The 24,227-nt window shown below is 31.8% G+C and overlaps 3 protein-coding genes and 1 long non-coding RNA gene across 8 annotated transcripts; all 4 read left to right on the top strand.

Moving 5' to 3' along the window:
- The first annotated feature begins 457 nt into the window (after positions 1-457).
- On the top strand, positions 458-3,679 carry LOC120089933 (palmitoyl-monogalactosyldiacylglycerol delta-7 desaturase, chloroplastic-like). Its single transcript, XM_039047379.1, has 4 exons — positions 458-729; positions 869-1,219; positions 2,719-2,825; positions 3,388-3,679. Exons 1-4 carry the CDS (start codon positions 472-474, stop codon positions 3,590-3,592), a joined length of 921 nt encoding a protein of 306 aa, XP_038903307.1. The 5' UTR covers positions 458-471; the 3' UTR covers positions 3,593-3,679.
- On the top strand, positions 3,473-11,035 carry LOC120089932 (phosphatidylinositol 3,4,5-trisphosphate 3-phosphatase and protein-tyrosine-phosphatase PTEN1). Of its 5 annotated transcripts, none has more exons than XR_005485349.1 (9): positions 5,392-5,829; positions 6,565-6,885; positions 7,306-7,482; positions 8,201-8,314; positions 8,949-9,137; positions 9,310-9,543; positions 9,694-9,776; positions 10,037-10,138; positions 10,615-10,653. XR_005485349.1 is itself a non-coding variant. In XM_039047377.1 (8 exons), exons 2-8 carry the CDS (start codon positions 6,607-6,609, stop codon positions 10,768-10,770), a joined length of 1,251 nt encoding a protein of 416 aa, XP_038903305.1. In that variant the 5' UTR covers positions 3,473-3,606; positions 6,565-6,606; the 3' UTR covers positions 10,771-11,035. The 5 variants fall into 5 exon arrangements, 3 of the variants coding, with proteins under 3 accessions (XP_038903305.1, XP_038903306.1, XP_038903304.1); XR_005485348.1 differs by having other exon boundaries at positions 9,691-9,776; XM_039047377.1 differs by lacking the exons at positions 5,392-5,829; positions 9,694-9,776 and adding an exon at positions 3,473-3,606 and having other exon boundaries at positions 10,615-11,035.
- Positions 11,036-11,964: 929 nt separating this feature from the next.
- On the top strand, positions 11,965-17,203 carry LOC120090139. The gene is made up of 2 exons (XR_005485432.1): positions 11,965-12,352; positions 17,063-17,203. It is a non-coding gene; the product is annotated as an uncharacterized LOC120090139 (long non-coding RNA).
- A 2,000-nt stretch (positions 17,204-19,203) lies between these two features.
- LOC120090017 lies at positions 19,204-23,746 on the top strand. The gene is made up of 5 exons (XM_039047496.1): positions 19,204-19,374; positions 19,931-19,995; positions 20,094-20,166; positions 20,965-21,030; positions 23,415-23,746. The coding sequence occupies exons 2-5, from the start codon at positions 19,964-19,966 to the stop codon at positions 23,469-23,471; spliced, it is 228 nt and encodes a 75-aa protein (XP_038903424.1). The 5' UTR covers positions 19,204-19,374; positions 19,931-19,963; the 3' UTR covers positions 23,472-23,746.
- Positions 23,747-24,227: the final 481 nt, after the last annotated feature.

Raw genomic sequence — 24,227 nt, 5'->3', positions numbered from 1 at the left:
TGGAAATAATGTTCATAGACTTAATTTCCAAAAACAAAAACAAAAAAACAAAATGGTTACCAAACGGAACCTTAGTTTTTTTTGTTTTTGTTTTTGAATATTAACCTTATAAACACTACTTCCACCTCCAAATCTCTTTTTTTGTTATCTACTTTTTCTCAATGGTTTAAAAAACCAAGTCAATTTTTGAAAACTAAAAAAAGTAGCTTTTGAAAATTTATTTTTGTTTTTAAAATTTGGCTAAAAATTTAATTAACCATTGTACTTAAAAAAAAATACAAATTATTATATAAAATTGAAAGAAAATAAGCTTAATTTTTTTTAAAGAAATGATTACTTAACTAGGCTTAAATTAGCTAAATTAAACTCAAAACGTAGCTAAATTAATCAGTTCAACAAGTCTTAAATTATATATACACACACATGGGGGTTAGAAGATATATAGTCTAATCTTTAGCAAGCCCTTACGAAATGGCAAAGCCTTCTAGGAGAGAATGGACGAAGATCGACAAAGGAATGGCTTCCTTTTATTTCTTTGTTCATGTGCTTTGTATTTTTGCCCCATTTTATTTCAATTGGAGTGCATTTTGGGTTGCTTTTGCATTACATAACATTACGGGACTTTTCGGTATTAGTATTTCATATCATAGAAATCTTTCACATCGAAGCTTTAAGCTCTCTAAGTTCTTTGAATACTTATTTGCTTATTGTGGAGTTCATGCATTACAGGTTTGACATCTAATAACTTATATAATTACTTATATATCAACATGAAGATGGATTGTTACATACAGTTGGCTAACTTAGTATATGAAAATATATCTATTGTCTAATAAAATCTTTCATTGTTTCTCTTTTAACGTTTTAGGGTGATCCAATCGGTTGGGTGAGCACGCATAGAAGTCATCATCAGTTTGTTGATACTGAAAGGGATCCACATAGTCCTGTTCAAGGATTTTTGTTTAGTCATATGACTTGGTTGTTTGATTCCAATTTTTATGCTAAAAAAGTTTGTTCAAATCCGTCCTTTAATAATTTTAAAGAGATTGAAAAAAAGAATTTTTTAAGTGTTAGGAAATATGGGAGAGCAGATAATGTTGGTGACTTGGAGAAGCAAACTTTCTATAGATTTATTCACAAAACCTATCTTCTTCATCCAATTATTCTTGCAATCCTACTTTTTCTTGTTGGGGGAACTCCTTTTCTCATATGGGGAATGGTAAAATCTCTCACTTAATTTGTTTCTTTCAATTATTATTTTTTTCTGCGAAAATATTTCTTTAATCTCTTCGTTTTAGATTGAGTTTTTATTTGGTCTCAAGGTTTTATAATGTTATATTTTTACTCTTAAATTGTAAGATTAATTTCTTTTTTATCTCTAGATCTCGGAATGTTACGTTTCTATCCTTAAATTTTGTTTCAATATATAGTCTTTATAGCTTCAAGATTTATATTTTTAACTTAATTTTTCACTAAATATTCACTTTATGTGTCTGTGACAATGTCTATTAATTAATTTAAATGAATTACAAATAAGTTAGTTCTCACTCATGAATATTCCATCACTATTAAAATTAATTAAAAATTTTAACATCACAATTATTTCAAATTAATTAACTTATATCTTATGTCAATTTTCAAAGTGAGCATTAGGAAAAATTTGGGGATAAAAATGTAAATATATGTTGAGATGTATGACCAAATGAAAATTGAACTCAAAACTAAGGGTAAAAATATAATACTATGAAATCTAGTGATAAAATGAAAATTAAACTCAATATTAAGAGGTAAAAGTGTGTGATTTTAAAATCCAAGAACCAAATAAAAACTAAACTCAAAACTTACAGACTACACGAATAATTTTATTTTAATTTTTTAAGTACAATAAATAGAAGGGTGAGATTTGAATTTCCAACCTCATCAGAAGTATTACATATTAATTACCATTTAATTAACTTGTGTTTACTTGCTCCATTATCAATTTATTAATCATGAAAAAGTGTAGATTATTTTATTTACATTAAAATCATTTGATTAGCGTGTAAAGAAAATCAACTCCAATTTAATCAAATGATCCTCAAAACATAATATTTTTCTAAAAAAATATGAAATCTAAATATGTTTAGTTTATAATTAAAATATAAGCCTACCATAAAGTATATAAATCTGAGATTTAAAGATCCGTGATTCAAATATCTCCTTCAATATTGAACTCAAAATAATAATAATAATCAAATGAATCAAACTACTCTTTTCTTGTTACGTGAGTTCGGTGTGCTAGATTTATTATTGAGGTTGTAACACCTAAATTTCAACTTTACATTCATTTATAATGTAGATAAAATCATTCATAAATTTATAGAAAGAAACCGTGTATGACATATGATACAGGGATGAAAATATTTGCAGATATACAGATATGTCCATGGATATTAAATATTCATGGATATCTCCAACATCTTTTATAAATGCTCGTAAAATATAAAAAAAAGGTCATTTCTATTTAGACTAATACAAATATGATTACTAATAATAATATCTACAACTTAGTTTTGGAATAAAAACAAACTTAATTATCAATCTAAATAAATTTTATAAATTCCGCGACTAATAGAAATATTTGTCTAGATCGAGATTTTATCGATTCATCTGTAAAATTACAATCTCAATATGAACATCAATATTTTAATCCTTGGTATGATACTCGTTTCCATGCAGGGCGTGAGGATTGTAACGCTCCTACACTCAACATTTATGGTAAACTCAATATGTCATACATGGGGAAAGCAACCATGGAAAAATAACAATTTATCTACAAACAATTGGTAAGTGTGAAAAATAACATTTTTTTTTAAATGCTCATTTTAATTTAACATTTTTTTTCGGTTGATTTTAATTTGACAAAACTTATAGATAACAGTAAGTAGTTTGTTTATTATTTCATTATTAAACTATAATGTAGATCGATCTATATTACACTTCTAACAAAAATAATTGTCAATTTTTTTTTAAAAGAAAAACTTCCAAATTACTAATATATTTGTATTAACTTATTTATTTATATGACTTTTGGTATAGAGTATATAAAAAAGTATCATTAATTTATAAGTCATAAGATAATTTATCTATTATTCAACTAATAAATCATATATATTCCTTTAGATGTCACATACTCTTAGTCACAATTTTTTAGTGACAAAAGTATTGTAGTTTATTGTTTATGATATACATTATTTCAAAATTGAAATATTTATCGATATATTAATCTTAAAAAGATATAATTTATTAATTTGAATATGCGGTCGGATTTCAAATTTTATCGATATATATTTATATCGAAAAATTGAAACTTCGATCATATCGATGTTTTAATGTTTGATGATATAGGTTACTGGGTTTGGTTGTATATGGAGAAGGGTGGCACAATAATCACCATGCTTTTGAGTATTCGGCTAGATTTGGACTAGAATGGTGGGAAATCGACTTTGGTTGGTATGTGATTATGTTACTTCAAGCCATTGGAGTGGCCACTAATGTCAAACAGCCTTCCCAAGCCCACAAACAAAGAATGAACCAAAATGCCTCATTGTAGGTATATTAATGAATGTATGATCCAAACTCATATAATTATTATTAACGTTTTGAACATCAATGTGAAATATGGATAAAATGTTATCTTGATGGATATCTTTAAGAAAAAAGATATTTAAATTAATGACGAACCATTTCAATAAATAAGTATAAGTTTCTTGTTATCAATTTAAACTTTCTACACTAGTGATATTTTATTGATATATTTGTTATATTTTATTTACTTTTTAATGATAAAATAACAATGTTGGCTCTTAGGGGTGGAAATGGTTCGGTTCGATTTGGTTTGGTGGTCAAACTGAAACGAATCAAATTTTATAATATGTGAAACCGATGTTATATTATAAAATTTTATAATATCTTAAACCGGTTCGATTTGGTATATATGCCGTTTAGTTCGGTTTCAAATTCGATTTTTGCATTTTTAAAAAACTTATGTTATATTTTTTTTTTAATTAAAAAACGGTTTGGTTTGGTTCGACTCGGTTTTAAATTCGGTTTTGTTCTTTAAATTAAAAACGATTCAGTTTTAAATTCGGTTTTACTCTTTTTTTTAAAAAGATATATATTATAGTTAAAAACGGTTCGGTTCGGTTTCAAATTCGGTTTTCAAAATTGAAACCGAACCGAACCGAATTAATTCGGTTCAAATTTTTTTCAAACCGAATCGAATCGCATTTTTCGGTTTCATTGAGTTTTCGATTCTATTCGGTTTGGTTTTTAAGAATGGCCACCCCTATTGACTCCCCGTCCTTGTGGTGGTTGAATCAATGAATTTAAAAAAGATGAATGTAACTTTGATTGTTATAATGTTGGTATAATATATTATATAATGGTGGAACTTGGGATTTATCAGTTCATTAAATTGAGAAAAAAAATATTATATATTTTATTTGATGATGTATGCGACTCAATCTTAATATTGAATGAGTTATGAACTCATCCAAGATCCTCAAATCAAACAAAGAAATCTCTAGTAAAACCAAAAGCTTATTGGCCAAAATTGAAAATTCATTGTGCAATTTTCTACTTCGACCTACACAAAATCATGAAAAACACAATAATAAGTTCCATAATCAAGAATGGAGACTATTCTTACATCCTCACAAGATTTCTTTTCAATTTCAATGGAATTCACTAATTGATAAAGTCAAAAGTATTAAAAAAAATATATTTAATAAGTTCGATTTAAAAGCTATAATTAAGATATATCAGTCAAATATCTAAATTTTAATTTTGGATGATTGAAGATTTCAGTTATTTAAATTTGCTTTATTTGTTTGAATGTATAATAAAAAATGAAAAAAATATTTAAAAAAACGAAAACTTGTTGTTGAATGAACGACATTCAAAAGGTAATAACGAAACTTCAAAACGTACATCTATTCTTGATATAAAAGAGACTATAAACAAGAATCTTTACGTCTTCATTTTGATCTTATATTTTTCTTAAATTTTTATTATACCCAAATTGATGGGATGTGATTGATTGTAAATGTCTTTTTAATTCAATCAACACAATTGATGCTAATAAAACACAACTTTGTGAGTAAAGAGATATTGCTATTTGTCCTTATATTTAATGGTATATAATATACGATTGTGTTACAAAAAATATTAGTTTAAAATTTTGAAAATGTTTAATTCACATTTATTATAAATTATGTTTATCTTTCTATTTTATAAATTGAGCTATAGAAAAGAATTTTTCTAATTTTCTATTTTGGCTTTAAAATTTTGATAATAAAACTATAAATTATGGCACGTGTTATGAAGCAACATCCAAATAAAGGTAAATTAGAAATCGGTTATAATGGGAAGAAGAAGAGAGCGGGGAGTTCATATTGTGCCGCCAAAAGCAACGGTAAACGGAAGTTGCCCTCAAATTGCTTCCATGTTCCATAACCATCAACCCTAAAAGCTTCCAATTTTTAGTGTTTTGCCCTATAATGGCGGCCATTTTTCCTCCAAATTTGGGGCTGAGAAATTCCCCCCTAAACTCTCTCTTCTACCTCCTACATATCATTCCCTTCTTAATTTTACCTCCCACTTCCTGTCTTGCCCTAATATGGACGTCTTCTTCACCTCCCGGCCTCCTTGAATCCCACCTCTATTTTCTTTTCAAGCTTTTCTAGGGTACTCCAAATCTCTCATTTTGCACCCTCTTTACCCAATTGGGTGCCCTAGAACTGTCTTCTCTTTCTTTTCATCTCAGCAGCTTATGATCTACCATTCCTGGTAATTACTTCCTTCTCGTTTCCTATATTCTCTTACCTCTGGTTTGTTTACACCTCTGCTTTGCTTGAATTTTGTAACGTTGTTGAGAACCATCAGATGACATAATTAAATTTACCTTCATTCATCGACTTTTGGGTCAATAATGATTTTAAGATCGTATCATACCAGGGTATTCAACTAGTGTTACTTCCTTTCTAATTAATATTAGTTTTCACTTATTATATCTTCTTTCATATTTCAAGCCCATGAGCAGAGGAGTGTTAGATAATATAATTAAATTTACCCTCATCCATCAACTTAAGTTTTTGGGTCTATCAGTCATTTAAAAAGAACATAATGTCTCTTTAGAAATTGGAAAAATTATAAAATGGTTTGTTAATCTTATGGAAAAAGATAATTGCAATTGTTAATTTTGTGTAAATCACAATCCTTTCACTCTACTGGATCAAGGAAGATAAATCTCTTTTTCTCAAGTAGAGTAAGTTTTGGTTCATTGCTCGAGATCTTGTTGAATGAAGTGATTTAAATTCTTAATCACTTATTTCTCCCTCATCCTCCGGTAGCTAAGTACAGCAGTTCAATTCGTCATTCTTCAACTGCAGAACCCGTAAATGCCACTTTATGAATGATTAATGAGGGTAAAATATTGAAATCAATCGTCTTTTATACGAAAGGGGCTCCAAAAATAGTAATTGATGCATGTATGCTATTCTGGACTAACTGCTTTCTTGACAGGTAGCTTACTATCTATGAGGAGGAGCCTGTCATAGAGGTCAAATGGGATTTAAATTTTCAAAGCCAAGTCAGGGGAAGGTGGAAAACCTTAGTCTGCAACACCACCTGATCAATTATCTCTCTAAAAGCTTTTACATCCGTAACTTGGTATCCAAGCAAAGGAGGCGCATGCTTGTTGCTGGCTATGATCTTGACATGTCATACATCACTGATCATGTACTGGCAATGTCATTCCCTGCAGAACGGATGCGCGCAGTGTATCGTAATCCCCTATGGCAAGTTAAGTCCGTATTGGACATGAGGCATCAAGGACACTACAAGGTATCATTTTGTGTTTGCCTGCTTAATAATAAATCATTCAATCTACCATTTCTTTCTACTTGGTCTTGCTATAATTTAGATGTCGTCTAGGCTCTTATTTTACTACCTTAGGAAGTTAATACTTCTATACACAACCATATTGCAAGGAAACTGATTATAACCATAAATTTTATGTTAAAATTGCAGTTTGTAATGTACAGGTATCCTAATGGAATTTTAACTAGCATGAATTTATATATTATTCATGAGGATGATTTTTCCTCTTGCGGTCCTTATGATTGCTATATTTTAAGAGCTTATCACTTCCTGTACAGTTATGCATTTGCCATCCAATTTTATTTCTCTAACTATTTCTAGTTTGTGCCATGTAAAACCAACATGACTCATGTGCATCTTGATATTTCTTTTGGGACAACACAGATCTATAATCTCTGTATTGAAGAATCATATGATCCATCACATTTTCATGGACGCGTGGAGTCATTTCCTTTTGATGATAATCATGTTCCGCATCTACAGATGATCAAAATCTTCTGTGAAAATGTCTCTTCATGGCTATCATCCCACCCAAAGAATATTGCGGTTATACATTGCATGGTAATTGTGACCTCCTAGACAAGTCTAAAATGGTTGTTCTACTGGAACTCAATATTTTTAATTTCCCCAACCCATTTCAATGCTATACATTGCATGGTAATTTAGTATTTCTAGTATGATCAAAATATTTTGTCAGTTGAAATAGTTTGAACTTTGGAAGTCTTTGCTTATATGCATAATGATAATGATCTGATGCCTTTGCTCTATTCAAAGAAACTGAACCCTTGTCATGAGACATGTAACACGTTGGCCTACTCTGTCCCTTTAGCTGAAGGATTAGATGGGTGTATGATAATCAAATTTTACCAATAAATCAGCCCGGATGGAACAAGCCTATCCTCTCAGTTTCGGGCTGAAAGAGGTCATTTTGTTGCTAGTATTTTTCTTTTGATTTCTTGCAATGCTAAAAAATGGTTATCATGTACAGGGCTAATTTCTTTTGCCATTAATGAGCATAAGATCTTAATTAGTTTACATTGATTCCTACTTCTAGAAAAGGATCATCAGATATCTTTACTTTAATATTTGGTGGATGGTTGAAATCCATCATATAGCTAACAGACAATTGATTGAAAGCCATGGGAAGAGCATGACTGCTGTTTAATTTTTGACATACTCTGGAACAAGAAAAACTAAGAAAAAAATCTCACCTCTTTATCGTACTTATTTTTTTGCTAACTCCTTTTTTAGTTTCAAATTACTTGTAACTATCGTTCAGGCTGGAAAAGGTCGAACGGGATTGATGGTATGTGCCTACTTGGTTTACTGTGGCATGTCAGTCGAGGATGCACTTCAGCTGTATGCTCAGAGGCGGACGACCAATAACGAAGGAGTAAGTCATGTTAGGTGCTAGAGTTTAATGGTAGTAGATGGATGGATTTAGTAGCATAAAACTATTGATTTGAAAAATCAGGTCCCTTTTGTAGTTAATATTGGACTACAATGTAATTTTAGCAATCTTAGGCTGAGAGAGGGATAAAATATTGACCTTGCCTTGTGCTAAATTACTATTGAACCCAAAAACTGAATTTGTTGGACTATAAGTTTGATTTCATTACATTCTTAACATTTTTGCCCAGTTGTGAGCTTAAATTCCAGTTATTTTTCATGATATTTAACACATGGATTATTGATATAAACTAGAATAAATATCATCATTTAATATGATCTCAACAAGACTAGGAAAAAGTTGTTATGACTTAAATCTATGTAGGCAGATAAATAATATCCGTCTGGTAAATAAAAGGATGAAAAGACAAGTAATTCAAGGTATAATGTGAAGATTAAAAGTTTGGTTAACGAAAGGGCGAATTGAAGCTATTCTCTAAAACAGTCTAGCTCAATGAGCAATTTGTTATGTATGTTTCTCTTCATATCTTTTCTGAAGTATATATTTGTAAATCAAATATAAAATGTTGAGTGTGGTGCTTGGTCTATCAGAATAAGTTTGCTTCTAATGTTAACAGGTATCGATTCCAAGCCAACGACGGTACGTGGGCTACTGGTCAAAGTGCCTTTCCTTTCCCAAGGGAGTTTATAATGGACCTCCTGAGGTGAAGTTGCCCAAACCATGTAGGAGGGAGTTGCAGAGAATTCGTCTTTATGACACAGTGAACACTGAATCAATTTTCTTTGTGGTCTCAGAATTGCAGGAGGTAGTTTAAGTCCATGTGAATTACTTCTCACACTCTCCTTCCATAAATTGATAACATCATCTCTCCATTGCTTTTATTGCGATCCTTAATTTGCTAATCTAATGAAGGGAACAAGTGATTATATTATCCTCTTTTTTATGTACATTAAGACTTTATTCATTAATGTTTGTAGGTTCCTTCTCAGCTATACCGTCCATCTATGGAACTTACCAGGAGTTGTTGCAGACGATTTAAGAGAGGATATGAGAGAAGTAACAGTCCTCGTTATTTTCTATCTTTTGTTGAAGGCGAAAATGAAGGGAGCAAGTCCACAGTAGAGCCCCATCTCATTGTTCAAATGGATACTGAGAGTTCCGCACTATACCATAAATCCTGCCTTGACTACAATTTTGAGAAGCCTTTACCAGTAAGTAACAAAAAGGCAGCTTTTTTCTATCATTACGCTTAACAATCAGTTGAATATTCGTCATTTCTTGCCCATAATGTACACATAATTTGAGAAAAACTGATGTCCTACACCTGGTTTACTAAATTTGTTTTGGAAACAATTCAGCAGGCCTCTGTCAAAAAGTAAAATAGAGTAAAATCACTAGGTCTTGCCTCGGGAACACATTGATTGATCTACTGAGGGCGAGTTTGGTAAGACTTTTAGAAGAGTGAAAATTGATTTTAGCTTACTAAAATTACTTTTCCAAAATTTTATAGCGTTAGTTTTGTTGACTTAATTAAAAAGCACTTTAAAGTCTTTTTAGAGAAACCCCTTAATCTCTCAATGAAAAACATGCTCATCCAGAAGTACTACTTTGATAAGTTATCTGAAACTCACTCTAGAAGTTATTTGTATACTTTGAATTTTGTTTGTCCTTGCTTTTGAAAAGCTATGTAATTTGACTGAACAGCTAACTGGAGATGTGCGCATCATATTCTACGCAAAGATGTTTGGAGGGCGTCTCTTCTATGCTTGCTTCAACACAGCTTTCATTAAAAACAGCTTGCTACAGGTACCCTGACACTGATTTTCTACTGGTTTTAAATCCTTGCTCTGCGCTTGAAAACCATCATCTCGTACAACATGGTTATTCTTTGTTTGAGAAGGCTTCAACTTGCAGCTGAATGCTGTGATAGCATTCTCACATTTAAGGCTGACTTAGAGAAAAAGAACTAGATTAAGTTACCAATTTAGTTCTTATGGTTCATGCTTGGTTCCAATTTAATCCCTGTAGTTCTACAATTTTCCTTCTCCCTCTCCTTATCCGAAGTGGTTTGTTTTGTTATTGTCTCTTGATGTAATTCTGTTGGTTGTTTGTGTGTCATTCCCTTGAAAAAGGGGAAAAACAAACACTAACTATAGGACTAAATGGTAATTTAACCAAAACACTGTGATGGATAGCCTAAGCAAACTTTTCCCAATATTGAAGAACTAGGGAAAGTGAGAGACTTTTTATTCTCACCCTTTAATTGATGGTGCTTGTTGCAGCTAAGGTTGCAGGATTTGGACAAAGTTGGGAAAAAGGGAAGGTCACTTTGTGGTCCTTCCTTCTGTTTGGAGTTGGTATTTGGTCCTGCCAATGCAAAACACTCGTATTTGACTTCATCGGATGACGACGAAGATCCTCAAAATGATTTGTCTTAAAATCTCAAAATGTAGAATAATTCTTCTTCATTCTTCTTCATTCTTCTTCTTCTTCCAGACAGACAGGGAGAGAATAGTTTTAAACACATTATCCCCTGTAATCAAATCATCTTCTCAGAAAGCAAACAACCCTTGTGAAAACCATTTGTATTTAATTGGACTTTTTATTGGTGGAAGGAAGGCATTAGGAGGAATAAACACAAATTTTGTATTTTAGAGTATAAGATTTTGCAGGTCCCCGTCCCTACCACACCCCCACCCCCCCACACCCCCACCCACCCCCCAACAAAAGAAATGTCAGTTCTGTATATACTTCAAAGTGATCACAATTCAATTTTTATGAACTTGCTCTTATACCTATTTTAAGTGAGTTTAAGCAATTCTCATTAAGGATTATCAATGGGGGAAAAAGAACTAATAGTCAAGTGTTTATTCTTTTTAAATTTTTTAATGCACATTTTTATATGTAGCAATATCTCGCGAAAAAAAAATTGTGTAAAACTAATCCAAGATAAAGAATGTAATTTTGAACTCATTATTCAAAAGAAAACAACAAGGATACTATCTTGAAATAGCTCGAATTTAATTGTAAAACAACTCCTATAGAATGTTAAAATTTGACCTACAAACTTACTCTAGAAATTAGACTTCCAAATGATAAACTTATTAAGTGTTCAATTTTTATCATTTATAAGTCCAATTTCTACAATTATTATAAATTTGAGGTCTAATTCTACTACTTGTATAAGTTTGAGAGCTTAATTTTTACAATTAAACGTTTTAGGGTTTAACTGTAACTAATACCGTACTTAATGGGTGGCTCATACAATTTAACCCAAAAAAAAAAACCTTGGAAAAATTAGTATTTTACCCATTTTGGAAGAATATGATATAGTATACAAAACTTAGCTATGAATAGAGGTGTTCAAAAAACTTGATAACCCGACCAACTCAGACTAAGGGTGGGTTGGGTTAAAAAAATTTAAAAATTTTTAATTTTTAAGGTCCGGGGTCTCGGGTTGCTCACATTTAGGGTCAGGTTGACCCAACCTGACTCGTTACATATATATATTAATATATATATACATACATACACATATATATATATTACATATTACATATACAACAAAGTAGAAAACCGGTTCACGCAGACGCTCCTTCGCATATTACATATACATACACATATATATATTAAAAAAAAAAACAAAGCAGAAAAGAGAAAAGAAATAGAAAACCCTTGCCTTGCTAGTCAGTTGCCCTCCCTCGGCCTCACCCAGTCGCCCTCACGTCGCGAAACGCAAACGAAAACCCTCCTCTCAGTCTCACTCAGTCGCTTCGCTCGCCCTCACCGAACAGTCCGAACTCCAAAGTTCGAATCCTCCTCTCAGTCTCAGTCGCTAGCCCTCGTCTCAGTCTGAACTCCGAAAACGAAAACCCTCCTCTCACTACTCTCAGCCTCACTCAGTCTCAAATCGCTCGATCCGGTCTGAGCGCCTTAGTCCCCTCGTCGCTCCGGCCCATGCCTCACGCTTCCGGTCCGGTCTCCCCTCAGTTCCCTCGCTTTCACTAACTCACGCTTTCGGTACATTTTTTTATTCTGGGTACTTTTGCTTCTTTATTTAATTTTGGGATTTTTATTTGGGATTTGTGATTCCATTCAAACGTGGATTGATTAATAAATTAATCGAACAAATCGCATTGTCTTTTGCTTTTTAGGTAGGATTGGGAATTTTAGATACTTTTGCTTGTCTATTTAACCGAACAAATCGTTATTCCATTCAAACGTAGATTGATTAATAAATTAATTTTTGTTCAACCTCACAGTGTCTCGTTAATAGTTAGATTCTTCAAAGTCGTCATGATTGATGATTGATCTTTATACATGAGTTGTTAAGAGTTGAGAAACTAGTGATTGTTTTTTTTTTTTTTTTTTGTTTTACTTGTATAGGTAAGTATAATTAGTTGTTACTAGTTTCATTTATTTTATAGTGGTAATGCAAGTGGAATCGGTAATAATGAAATGTATCCTCCTCCTCTCCCTCCCAATGTTAACCAAACTCCTAAAAATATACCACCCCTACCTCCCAAGTCCAATCGAAAGAGACCTAATAAACCAACTTCATGGGATCATTTCACAAAAATGGAAGCGAGTGCTAATGATGGAGCAAGATGCAAGTATAACTATTGTGGTAAAGATCACGCATGTGATAGTAATATTTGTGGAACTAGTACTTTATGGAAGCACTTAAGAAATCAATGTAAAAAGTACCCATATAAAGAAGAAGAAAAAGAACAAACTATACCTTCAAATGATGGAAATGAGTCAATGCTAGTAATTTTGTGATGACATTGTTTAGCCAACAAGCGTGTAGACTATCATGCACTAAGATGATAATTATGAATGAGTTGTCATTCAAATTTGTTGAGACAAAGGGTTTTAGACACTTTTGTAGTGTTTCGTGTCCTAAGTTTGATGTTCCATCGAGAGTCACAATCGCTAGAGATGTATATCAACTTTATTTTGAGGAGAAAAAAAAAAAAGTTGAAATCATTTCTAGTTAAAAACTCTCAAAGAGTTTGTCTTACTACTGACATATGGACTTCGTTACAAAATGTGAACTACATGGTCATCACTGCACATTTTATTGATTCTGAATGGGTTTTGCATAAGAAGATTTTGAGTTTTTGTCAAATTACTAATCATAAAGGGAGACTATTAGGAAGATGATTGAGAGTTGTTTGTTGGAATGGAGGATTGAAAAAAAAAAATTCCATCACCGTTGATAATGCAAGTTCTAATGATGTGGTTATTTCTTATGTTAAGAGTGAAGGATCTCAAATCGAGAGTTCTATGAGCGTGTTCAGATCGTTCCAATTTCACAGTGACCGACATACAAATGATATACATTCACATATACAGTTATGCACATTAATCTAATTATCGACATGCTCAGAACAAAATGAATAATAGGGAAAGGGTTCCATATCAGTTGAAGACTCTCTTCGAACTTCTGAACCCTAAGCAGCGGATCCCTCCAACAGATCTACCAATACTCGACGGGAATGTCAACTGCAATAGCACGATCAATACGAACACGAACACTGCAGCGGGGACGACACCACCACTAATGAACCCTGGGTATCCTCGGAGTGAAAACCTAAAGAGTGGGCTTTGGTGAGTTTGGTAGAGGACAGAGGACAACGAGTCGTGTAGACGATAAGCAAGTGGAAGATAATATTGTGCTATCGTATAGCGGAAGTGCTTATCGTATAGAAAAGCTACACGATCGTGTATGAAAAGCTGAATGATCGTTTAGATAAAAGTATACGATCGTTTAGAGAAATCATGAGGTAAACGATCGTTTAGACGGAAGAGCTTCTATTGGGCGGTCGAAAATAATGAATGCACTATACAAAAAATGAAAACTCTTTTCATTTTTAACCCACCAGTTACCATAACCAACGCTGTCCACTACCCACGTCCGAATTTGGAAAAATTGATTAATTATCATATAATTAATCAATCAATTAATTGATAAATATAATCATATTATATTTATATCCTATAGTTTGATATCACATATCTACTATAGTATTTTCTCATCTACTTATATAAATCATATTTATATCTAATTTCCTCCAAATTAATGTATCTCATACATTTAGCCAATTATATCATATATAATTAACCAGTCCAATTATATCATATATAATTGAACTTTCTCTTGTCAATTTGAACATTTCAAATTAACCCAAACACTGGTTCTCGACTTTATCCAAGCTACCCAGGGGACCTAATGGACCTATGGTTCGAAGCTTGAATAGTTGACTGAACTCTTTAGCCACGAGATCCACCATCCATTAACTGTCAGTGATTCCACTAAAGACCAACAACCGAACTTTTCTTACCACAGATATATTTCTGTGTCCATCAGATATAACCAATCATGAGTACGATGACCCTTCATAGATGCTCGTAAGTACAGTTAAGCCAATTTACCGTTTTGTCCTTGTAGTTACATCTCACTCCTTAAGTACCACTGATTCCTCTAATGAACAATACAACATAGTTCAACTATGTGTGAACACCTCTCAGTCCAAGAGAAGGTGTGTGGCGCCATATCGTTCAAGCCCCGGAATCAACCCTTAAGGGAGCCATCTATCTACTTACCCCTGCTTCGGAGAAGAAATGAATTTCATCTTGCGTAGCTAAATTCTCAGCTCCCAAATTAGACGAATCCCCAAAATGGTAGGTTTGAATCAGCGACCTGGCCACTCACACCTATAAAAATCAAAGGACCACCCTCAATAGCAGGAGTTCCCAACTCACTCAGGATTGAGGTCATGTTACCTATGGTCATCCTAGTGAAGTGAAGTTTCTGTCATGAACGGTGTTATATAACGAGACATTAACACTTCGTGGTCAGGTCTTATACAAACTCTTTGTATAGGACGCCCCCGCTCGCATGTCCTCAACACGAATGATCAGGATCAGACCATTAGTGACAAGTCACAACACTTGTGACCATTCCATAAAGCGGGTCGCATCCATAGCGTTACAACGATAAGGTTTCCCTCCTTTATCCATTTATTACAGACCATTTTCGTTATCACTCAAGACATGATCCACTTATACGTAACCACATACATGCTTGAGTCACATACAGATATCTAGGGATTTTATGTTTATTGGTTTGTGGTAAAGCAAATAAAACAATTAACCGAGCAAAATACAAGATGTGAAGTAAATATCATATATTAACAACACAAGTGTTCGTACATACTGTTTACAAACTACGGGACACATGACTTTAGGGCATCAACTCCAACAAAGAGAATACTTAAAAGTTGGAAATCGGTTGTTTTAGATGGAGAACTATTACACATGAGGTATTGTGCCCACATTATTAATCTTATTGTGAATGATGGACTGAAAGATATGCATGATTCTATTTCCAGTGTTTGTAATGTTGTGAGATATGTTCGATCATCACCTAAAAGAATGGAAAAATTTTAAGTTTATGTGAAACAAGAAAAAATTCAGTGTAAATCTCTTGTTTGTTTAGATGTGGCAACTAGGTGAAATTCTACTTATTTAATGCTTGAACACGCAATTAAATTGGAGAAAGCTTTTACAACTTTAGAGCAGAAGAAAGAGAACTCAGATTTTGTTGATTACTTCAAGGAAGATGATCGTGGAAATAAAAGATTGGGGCCACCAAGTACATCTGATTGGTTGACTATAGGTGTGTTTATTAAGTTTTTAAAAAGGTTTTATGAAACCACCACAACGATAAGTGGATCTTCATGTGTGACTTCTAATGTTGGTTATAAGGAAATTAATAAAATTCAGTTTGCTTTAAACAAATGGAGCAACAATACCAACTCTGTTTTAATTATGATGGCTATGAATATGAAGACAAAGTTTGATAAGTATTGGGGTTCGCTTGAAAAAATGAATAGATTGACGTTTGTGGCTATAGTGATTGATCTTCGGTACAAGTTAAAGTACTTGAATTATTGTCTTTCCAATGTTTATGACAGTGATGTGGTTAAGAATATGGTTGAGAGTGTGAAATTATATTTGTATCGTCTATATGACTTTTACAAATCACATAACACTTCGTCTCGAGGTAGTCATAGTACCAATGATTCTCAACAATCAAAGACTGTCATTATAAATGAAGATGATCATAGGGTGGACGAAGAAATAGATGATTCGTGGATAACTTTTAAGAGATTGAAAGAAGAAGAAAGTTCATTGGAAGTGGAGAATTATTTGACTTTTTATTTGTCTGACAAGGTTATAGAAATAAATATGATTTTGAGATATTGTACGGGTGGAAAATGAATGACTACAAATATCCCATTTTATCTATCGTCGATTCTGAATCTGCGTTTAGTACAGGAGGGAGAATTCTTGATTCCTTTCGAAGTTCTTTGACTCCAAAAACAGTGGAGACCTTGATATGTACACAAAATTGGATTCGTGGCAAGTTACTAGATCTCCATCCACAACCTGAAGAGTTAGAGACTTGTGAAAATGTTGAGTTAAGTAATTAAATGAATTTTTATTGTACATATCTAACATGTATCATGCTCAAATAATTAATATATTTAATTTTGCATGATTTGTTTTATAGAGAGCTCATCATCCTCTGTTATTTTGAAATAAGGAATTAGATTTGGAGCATAATGAATGATATTAATAGTAAGGTTTACTACCATAAGATCAAATATTATTATTACTTATAAACGATCCTCTTAGTTTAATGTATTTGTAATTTTTCAGGCATTGAGAGGTGAAAAGACCAAAGATGAAGAATAAAAGTCACTCAAAAACTTGGACTTTTGTAGACTTTAAATATTTTGAGTAGTGATTTGAACTTGAACATTGAATTGAATTATTTGAGGAAGTTTCTTTTGAAGTTTATATTGAATTATGGTGGTTGTATTTTAATGTAAATGCTAAAATTTTGCATAGATTATATGTTTTTTATTATTAAATTTTTATTAATTAATCTAATATATTTAGAATTAGTTCACTTTTGTAAATACGAAGTTTTATTGACCCACAAAAAATGCAGTCAAAATTCAATTTAAAAAAAAAAAAAAAAAAAATTGGATTGGATTGGGTTGAGCCTTAAAAAATTAAGGATTTTTGGGTTGGTCCATGAAATTTTTTCCATTGGGACCATCTACACCCTAGCTATGAAATGAGGTTTATGTTCTCACTCAGTAAATACTACAGAAATAAATATTTATCAACTATTTTTACCTACTTTACCTATTAAAATTGACTGAGAAATTGTAAAACTGGACTTTTGTTCCACATTTTCAGTTGATGCAATCCTCTTGAATCAAATAATTCTTTTTTTTTCTAAGTGTATAAACTTCTTTAACGAAATTTCCTAAAAGGATTATTTAAGATGATTTTTTTTCTTTAATCCTAAAAATCTAAAAAAAAACAAATATATAATTTATTTAAAATACAAAAATATTAAAAAGGAAAAAAAAAACAGCAGTTGATTTCTAAAAACAATAAATCTGATCGAAATTTATGAATCTTGGCGAGAATCATGAATTGAGATTGAAATTCTTGAATGTCGATCGAAATTTGATCAGAATCCATGACTTCCGGTAGGAAATTGACTATAATTGATGAATTTCTGTTGGATTTTGCTCGGAATTCATCTAATTTTACTGGAATTAACTGAGATTCAAGTTTTTTTTTTTTTTTTCAATTTTAAATCTTTAGTTCTAAAAACCCAAATCTTGTTGAAATTGATCGGAAAATTAAAAAAGGAAAAAAACTAATATAACAAAACAACTTTCAAACTCAACCTCAAGCGCAAGATAACTAACTTAAATCTTGTATTTTAAAATAATAAAAGTAAAATGCTAACTTCAAATTATCTAAAACTTATCGGATTCTGATAATATTATTAATAGGAAATTTGAAAACAAATTATTCATACTTATATTTTCATTTTCTAGATATGTGTTTCACAGCATATTTAGAAATTATATTCTAATTTAAACCATGATTCTATCTCTATAAATCATAACTATAGATATCTATTAAATATTAATTGACAATAGATGTTTATTGATTTATTTACGAACACGTTAAAAAAACATTTCAATTATTATTTTATAATATTATATAATTTACAATACATATTGTAAATTCTTTTTTTAAAAAAAATAATTGAACTTATAATATGACATGTTGTATTTCTAAATATTTTTATGTTTATTTAATATAATTATACATTTTATAATTTAAAATCCAAAATGTAGATACTTTAAAAATATAATCTCGTTTTTAGATTTTGCACGATCATAAAATCTGAAAACAAATTTTAAAAACATATATTCCCTACATTTATACAATATGAAAACATAAAATATAAATTAATTACAATTATAAAATGAGAAATTTTTAGTAAGAAAAATGTCAAACTATTTACAAAAATAGTAAAAGAAAAAGCACTAATACACATTAACAAACTTTTATCAACCTCAATGTAAACTTATATCAGTTTCTATCACTGATAATATCAATAAAAGACTTCCATTAATTTTTATCATTGTTAAACATTTCTATCCGTGTCTATTACAACTATAATTAAATTTTACTATTTGTGTAAATATCTTTTTCTATTTTTCTATTTTTCAAAATTTTCTAATAAAATAGGTATTTTCATTGTATATAAAATTATTATATTAAAAAAACGTGTCATTCAAACTAAAATATAGGGAGACTATTTTTACAATAACCAATTTCCTTTTTTTTTATTCGAAACAGCAATAGTCCAATTTTCAAACACTTCAATTCTAATTTCCAATGCATTTCATATTCATGGTAAATTAACCTAAAATAAAAAATATATTGTCTAAAAAAAACGAAAAATATATAATTTTTGTCTAACCTTTCGTTAGAAAATCCATACTCATAACTCCTATGTTCAGTGATTAAACCGACCTCTCCGCTTCCCTTGCTCCTCCATCGTCGCTCTCCCTCAATATCGCCGTCATCGCCGCTGCCGCCGGCGTGGAGCGTCTGCCAGATTTCAGAAGCCAATCTGTTCACTGGCGACAGTGAGTTTCATTTTTATTCTTAACGCTTTGTGCTTCCGCCTTCTCATTCTAATTCACTTAGCCATTAATCAATTGATAGACGAGATAATTTGGGTGCAAAGCGTAGCATATCTTGCTTTGTCATAGTTAGAATCCACTTTCTTGCCAATCTCAGTCAGATAATTGATTTATTATGTTAATGTAATAGCGAGTTCTTACCGATAATCAGAATCAAGTGTCGTAGAAGAGTATTATTCACCATCGTACTATTCTCTGTTCGCACCTATCTGAATGTTGGACAGCAATTTTAGTTTGATAATAACTTCGAGTTCTTGTTTGTGTTCCAGTATTTCTAGGATGCTTTTATGTCAATTACATTATTGTTTAAAAGTTGTTTTCAATGGAGGATGTCACAAACGGGAATCTGATTGCCTCAAATTGCTTGTTTTTTTCTTACTGGATCGTATTTCATGAAACTCGTCCAACCAATCTAAATAAATAATCCCTTTTAAGCTTTGCAAACTTCTACATGTTCATCACTGATTTAGAGTGGTTTTTTGAAAAATTGAAATCTTAGTTTTGGATCCTCTTGAAGTCTAAAGCTCTAGGAATGGACCCCAAGCACACAGGAGAGATTTTGAAGTAAGTTCTTTTCAACGAACTTTTTTTTGTAATCCCTTTAGTATCTTTGGATATTGGATGCCGATCAGTGATCATTAACTTCTGATTTTATGGTGCAGGCATTTGGAGAAGCAGGATGAGTTTCTTATGGATGCTTATAGATCAATGTCCCATGAACTACATAAACTTCAGGTTCCTTTTTTTTTTTTTTCTCTGGATTTATAATTTATTTGATGAACCTGTTTTACTGATTTAATATTATTTTATCTGAGTCCGTTCTAATGCAAATGTTTGAGCTGTATTGCACACCTTTCTAAGGTTTTACCTTACCGAAAAATTTGGAAGGAAACTGACATATTAATACATCTATGATTTCATAACTCTTGTCTTTACGTAATTACCTGACTGGCATCCGTGAATATTTCATTCAGTTTGAGACTTTATTTCATTTGACTTACATTTTTTAAGTTCTTAAGGTTGTAGACCTCTAACTTGTGTTGTTTTGATTGCTGGATATAGTTCTTTTAGAAACTGCAATTATAATGTTGTTTTAGTTTTTTGAGTGTTACCAGTATTTCATCGATTTTGATATGGTTTTTTATGATAATTTTGTACTATGAAGAGAGAGCCTGGGAGGTAGGTTGCCAACAACATTTGAGTGTGCTTAGTTTCAGATGTAATCAATTAGGATTACAAGATGAAGTATTTTCTTTTTGGATCATTGAAGTAACTTACCGTTGTCATGTTGCCTTGTTATTACAAGTGTAGAAAAAAGAGAAGTAACTGGTATTCACATATGCAAACGAGTCTTCATTTAATGCAGTTGAAAATTCAAAATCAATGTAATATTGTTTTATTTTATTAGTCTGTAATATCAGCTCTTGAGATGAATCGTTGCTTTTTGAGAGAACTCCTGGAATTTCGGGCTAATATTTGAAGGTTGTTGGTTCTGTCGCTAGTGCTTAAGTAATTGGAATTCTAATATTTCAGGTAGAAGAAGAAATGCTCATGCGCAAGTTTTATGAAATAATGTCAGCTCATGGTCTAACAAAGAAGGTAATAATATCCAAATTGCTCATTATTATATCTTGGATGTTCTTTTTATGTGCTCAAAGAGCTAAAATGCTTAATAAATCTGATTTAGTTATGAATCTCTGATCTACCTTGAGAACTGGATAAGGTGGCTTAAATGGCTAAGTTATTATCTTATATATATATATATATATATATATATATATTGGTAGGAAACAAAAATTTCATGAAATGGCTTAAGTATTGCAAGCTTTCCAGTTACCACGAACTCTACCTTTTGTCTAAACTAGGTCTCGTATAACTCTCAGGCCTGGCTAACCAATTAATTATTGAAGACCACAATGGACATTGTGAAACATAAAAGATATTGAAGTACAATCAGGACAGTATGATAACAACCTATGCATCACTCAGCCCTAACTAGGATTTAACTCATCTTTTGATTTAAACAGCCACAAAAATGTACATAGAGTGGGAAACATATAGATTATCCACAATGCATGTCAAGTTGGCGAGAGATATGTTCACTGGTACTTTCACTAATGGGAAAGAAGGGAAGTCTGGGTTAATACTGTAAAATACTTTTTGTGGAATATATGGCTTGAAATGAATAATAAACTCTTCGATGATAGGTCTAAGGACTGAGGAGAGGTGCTTACCGATCTAAAGTTAGTTGTTCTCATTTGATTAACAGTAGTTGTTGGAGGTATTTCTTCACTAATGAGGTAGGGTGTGACTTGTATTCCTGTTTCTGGTATGGTTCTTGTGACAGAGGTGATTGGCTGTGTTTTGTTTGGTTCAATCTTTTTAAATTTTCGTTGGAGTTTCTTTCTCCAAAAATAAACTAGAATTAAATTCAGAAAAAGTTGAAGCATCATCAAGAAAGTATCTAGAGTGTAATAATCATATAGATTTTGTGTGAAAATACTAGTTAGGGGTATATGGATAATATTAGTATAATATTGATAAATTAGCTAGGAGTGTCTTGGTTATAAATAGGAGGGTGCTAGTGTCCTTAGAGGTGGGAATCATTTTAGTGAGAGTTTCCATTGTGAGACTTTGGGAGAGGATATCTCTCTTGAAAGTCTATTTTAGTATATTGTAACTTCTCTTGATAATGCGATTTGAAATGATGAGTGGATTTACACCAAGAAAAAGCTGAAATCAGAACCAGTACTCAACTCATAGCTTTGTTGTTGGAAGTGTGGTGGTTTTTTTCCTTCCAGAGCAGCCAGAACTTCTGCATACAGCATATATAGTGCCAGAGGGTCCAAGATGACTGCCAAAAAGGTCTTTTGAGCTGAATGCCTCCCTCATTTGGCTCTAAAAGTCCACCACAAAAGTACAGGATATAAAGAGGTGGTTTTGATTTTGCCCACTTTTTTTGCAAATATAGCACCAATTTGGAGAGGTGAACTGGTAGGAAGTCTCTTTCAAAGGCTATCCCCCCTGTCTACTCCTTGTGCAAGCTCTCATAGAAAGAACTTGGATTTTTTGGGGAAGGATCCTTTCCAAATGTAATAAAAAAGAGGCCTTTTCTTTCTTGGATTATGAGCAATAAGTTCTAGATTGAGAGATTTTGCCATGATACTTGATGTGGAGTCCATAATCCATTTCCATTCTTCCGATCTCTCATTTAGCACAATTTTGGAAAACAAATGCTCAAGCAATTCTATGATTTTATCCTCCTTCAGGTTTCTTCTAATGTCAAGCAACCAAGAAATAGAATCAGGGTTCCAATTGTCGTGAACAGTAACCCTTGGGCTATTAGATAAGCTGTATAATTTAGGGGAGTCGGAAGAGGCAATCAAATTCCACTGATCTGTCCAGAAAAGAACTCCCTTTCATAGCCAATCTTTATCCGAACTCTTTGCTGTACACCGCTAGACATCTTAGAGATGTAGTGCCAAGGGGCTGTAATTGTGCTTTTACTATTCGGTATCGGTCATTAGTTCTTTTTTATGTCAGATAGTATTTAGCACAAATCAATAGCCGTGAACAGTAGCCCTTGGGCTATTACTTAAGAGTTACCTAGTTGCATTGTGAACTACACAAAGCTATTACGCCTACTTTAATCACTATAGCTAAATCACAACAATTTATTATTACTTTTCCAAATACTATAATCTATTTCACGTATAAGATTGAAATTTATCAAACTCTAATTTACTTTATATTTGAGCTGATTTTTTTTAAATTACACTTGCGCGAGCAAGTATTAGGAAAGGTTAAGCCATTTCAAACTAAGCCCAACACCCTCCTTATAACTGGTTTAACTTTTTAGTAAGTTACCAACTAATTCCTTAAACTCCCCTAATGTCATTCTTAGTAATATGCTCTAACCTATTGTCTTGTTCCACTTGTTTACTTTGTTGGAAAAAAAAATGTTATTTATTTGTGCTTTGCAGAGAGAAGATGATCATAATAGTTCTGGCAGCGTAAGGAATGGCGATAACAACAACTAATACTGACACCAAATGGAACTGGAAGGTAAAATTTACCAAAGCCACTCTGTCCACCGGAAAAGGAAAGTCTCGATGTGACACATGTTTTTACATCTTTTTTTCCATACTATAAATGAAACATTTTGTTCAAATATAGGAAATGAAAGGGAAAAAATTATATATTTGAGTCATGAATTATTATAGCATGTATCAATAATAGTAAACCAAATATGTATATTGATATAATAATAATTAATAAATAGTATTGGATATCAAAAAATGAAACTGAACTTAAATAATTTATGATAAGAATATTTGGTCAAATTCGTAACTCAATAATATGATGATGCTCTTCAGGGTATTAAACTAATATTAATAGAATTGATTTGATAATGATGGTATTTCTCCCCAATTCATTATATCTTCTTAATTTTTGTCATAATTTGAAGTTTACATGCGAGTATCACCGATCAATTCTTAAGATTGATATCATTACAATGATACATTCCATCAAACCATGTCTCATTCAAACAAGAATGCTTTGAAGAATGAAGATTTTGTAGAGGTTGAGAGTTTTTAGTTTGGTTTGGTAAAGAATGAAATATAAGACTGGCATATATTTCAATGTATGATGAAATTGTTGGCCTTCACTATTAATACTACAATCATTTGAATGAGTATAGTTACTGTTGCTTTACATTGCCCTTGTTCATATTAGATAAGCGAGCGCTCTCGTCAAATTGAAAATCATAATTCATGGGCCTTCTTCCAATGAAA

This window comes from Benincasa hispida, chromosome 11, assembly GCF_009727055.1.
Source record: "Benincasa hispida cultivar B227 chromosome 11, ASM972705v1, whole genome shotgun sequence".
In the NCBI taxonomy this organism is placed as follows: Eukaryota; Viridiplantae; Streptophyta; class Magnoliopsida; order Cucurbitales; family Cucurbitaceae; genus Benincasa; species Benincasa hispida.
This window is presented reverse-complemented; position numbering and strand designations above follow the sequence as displayed.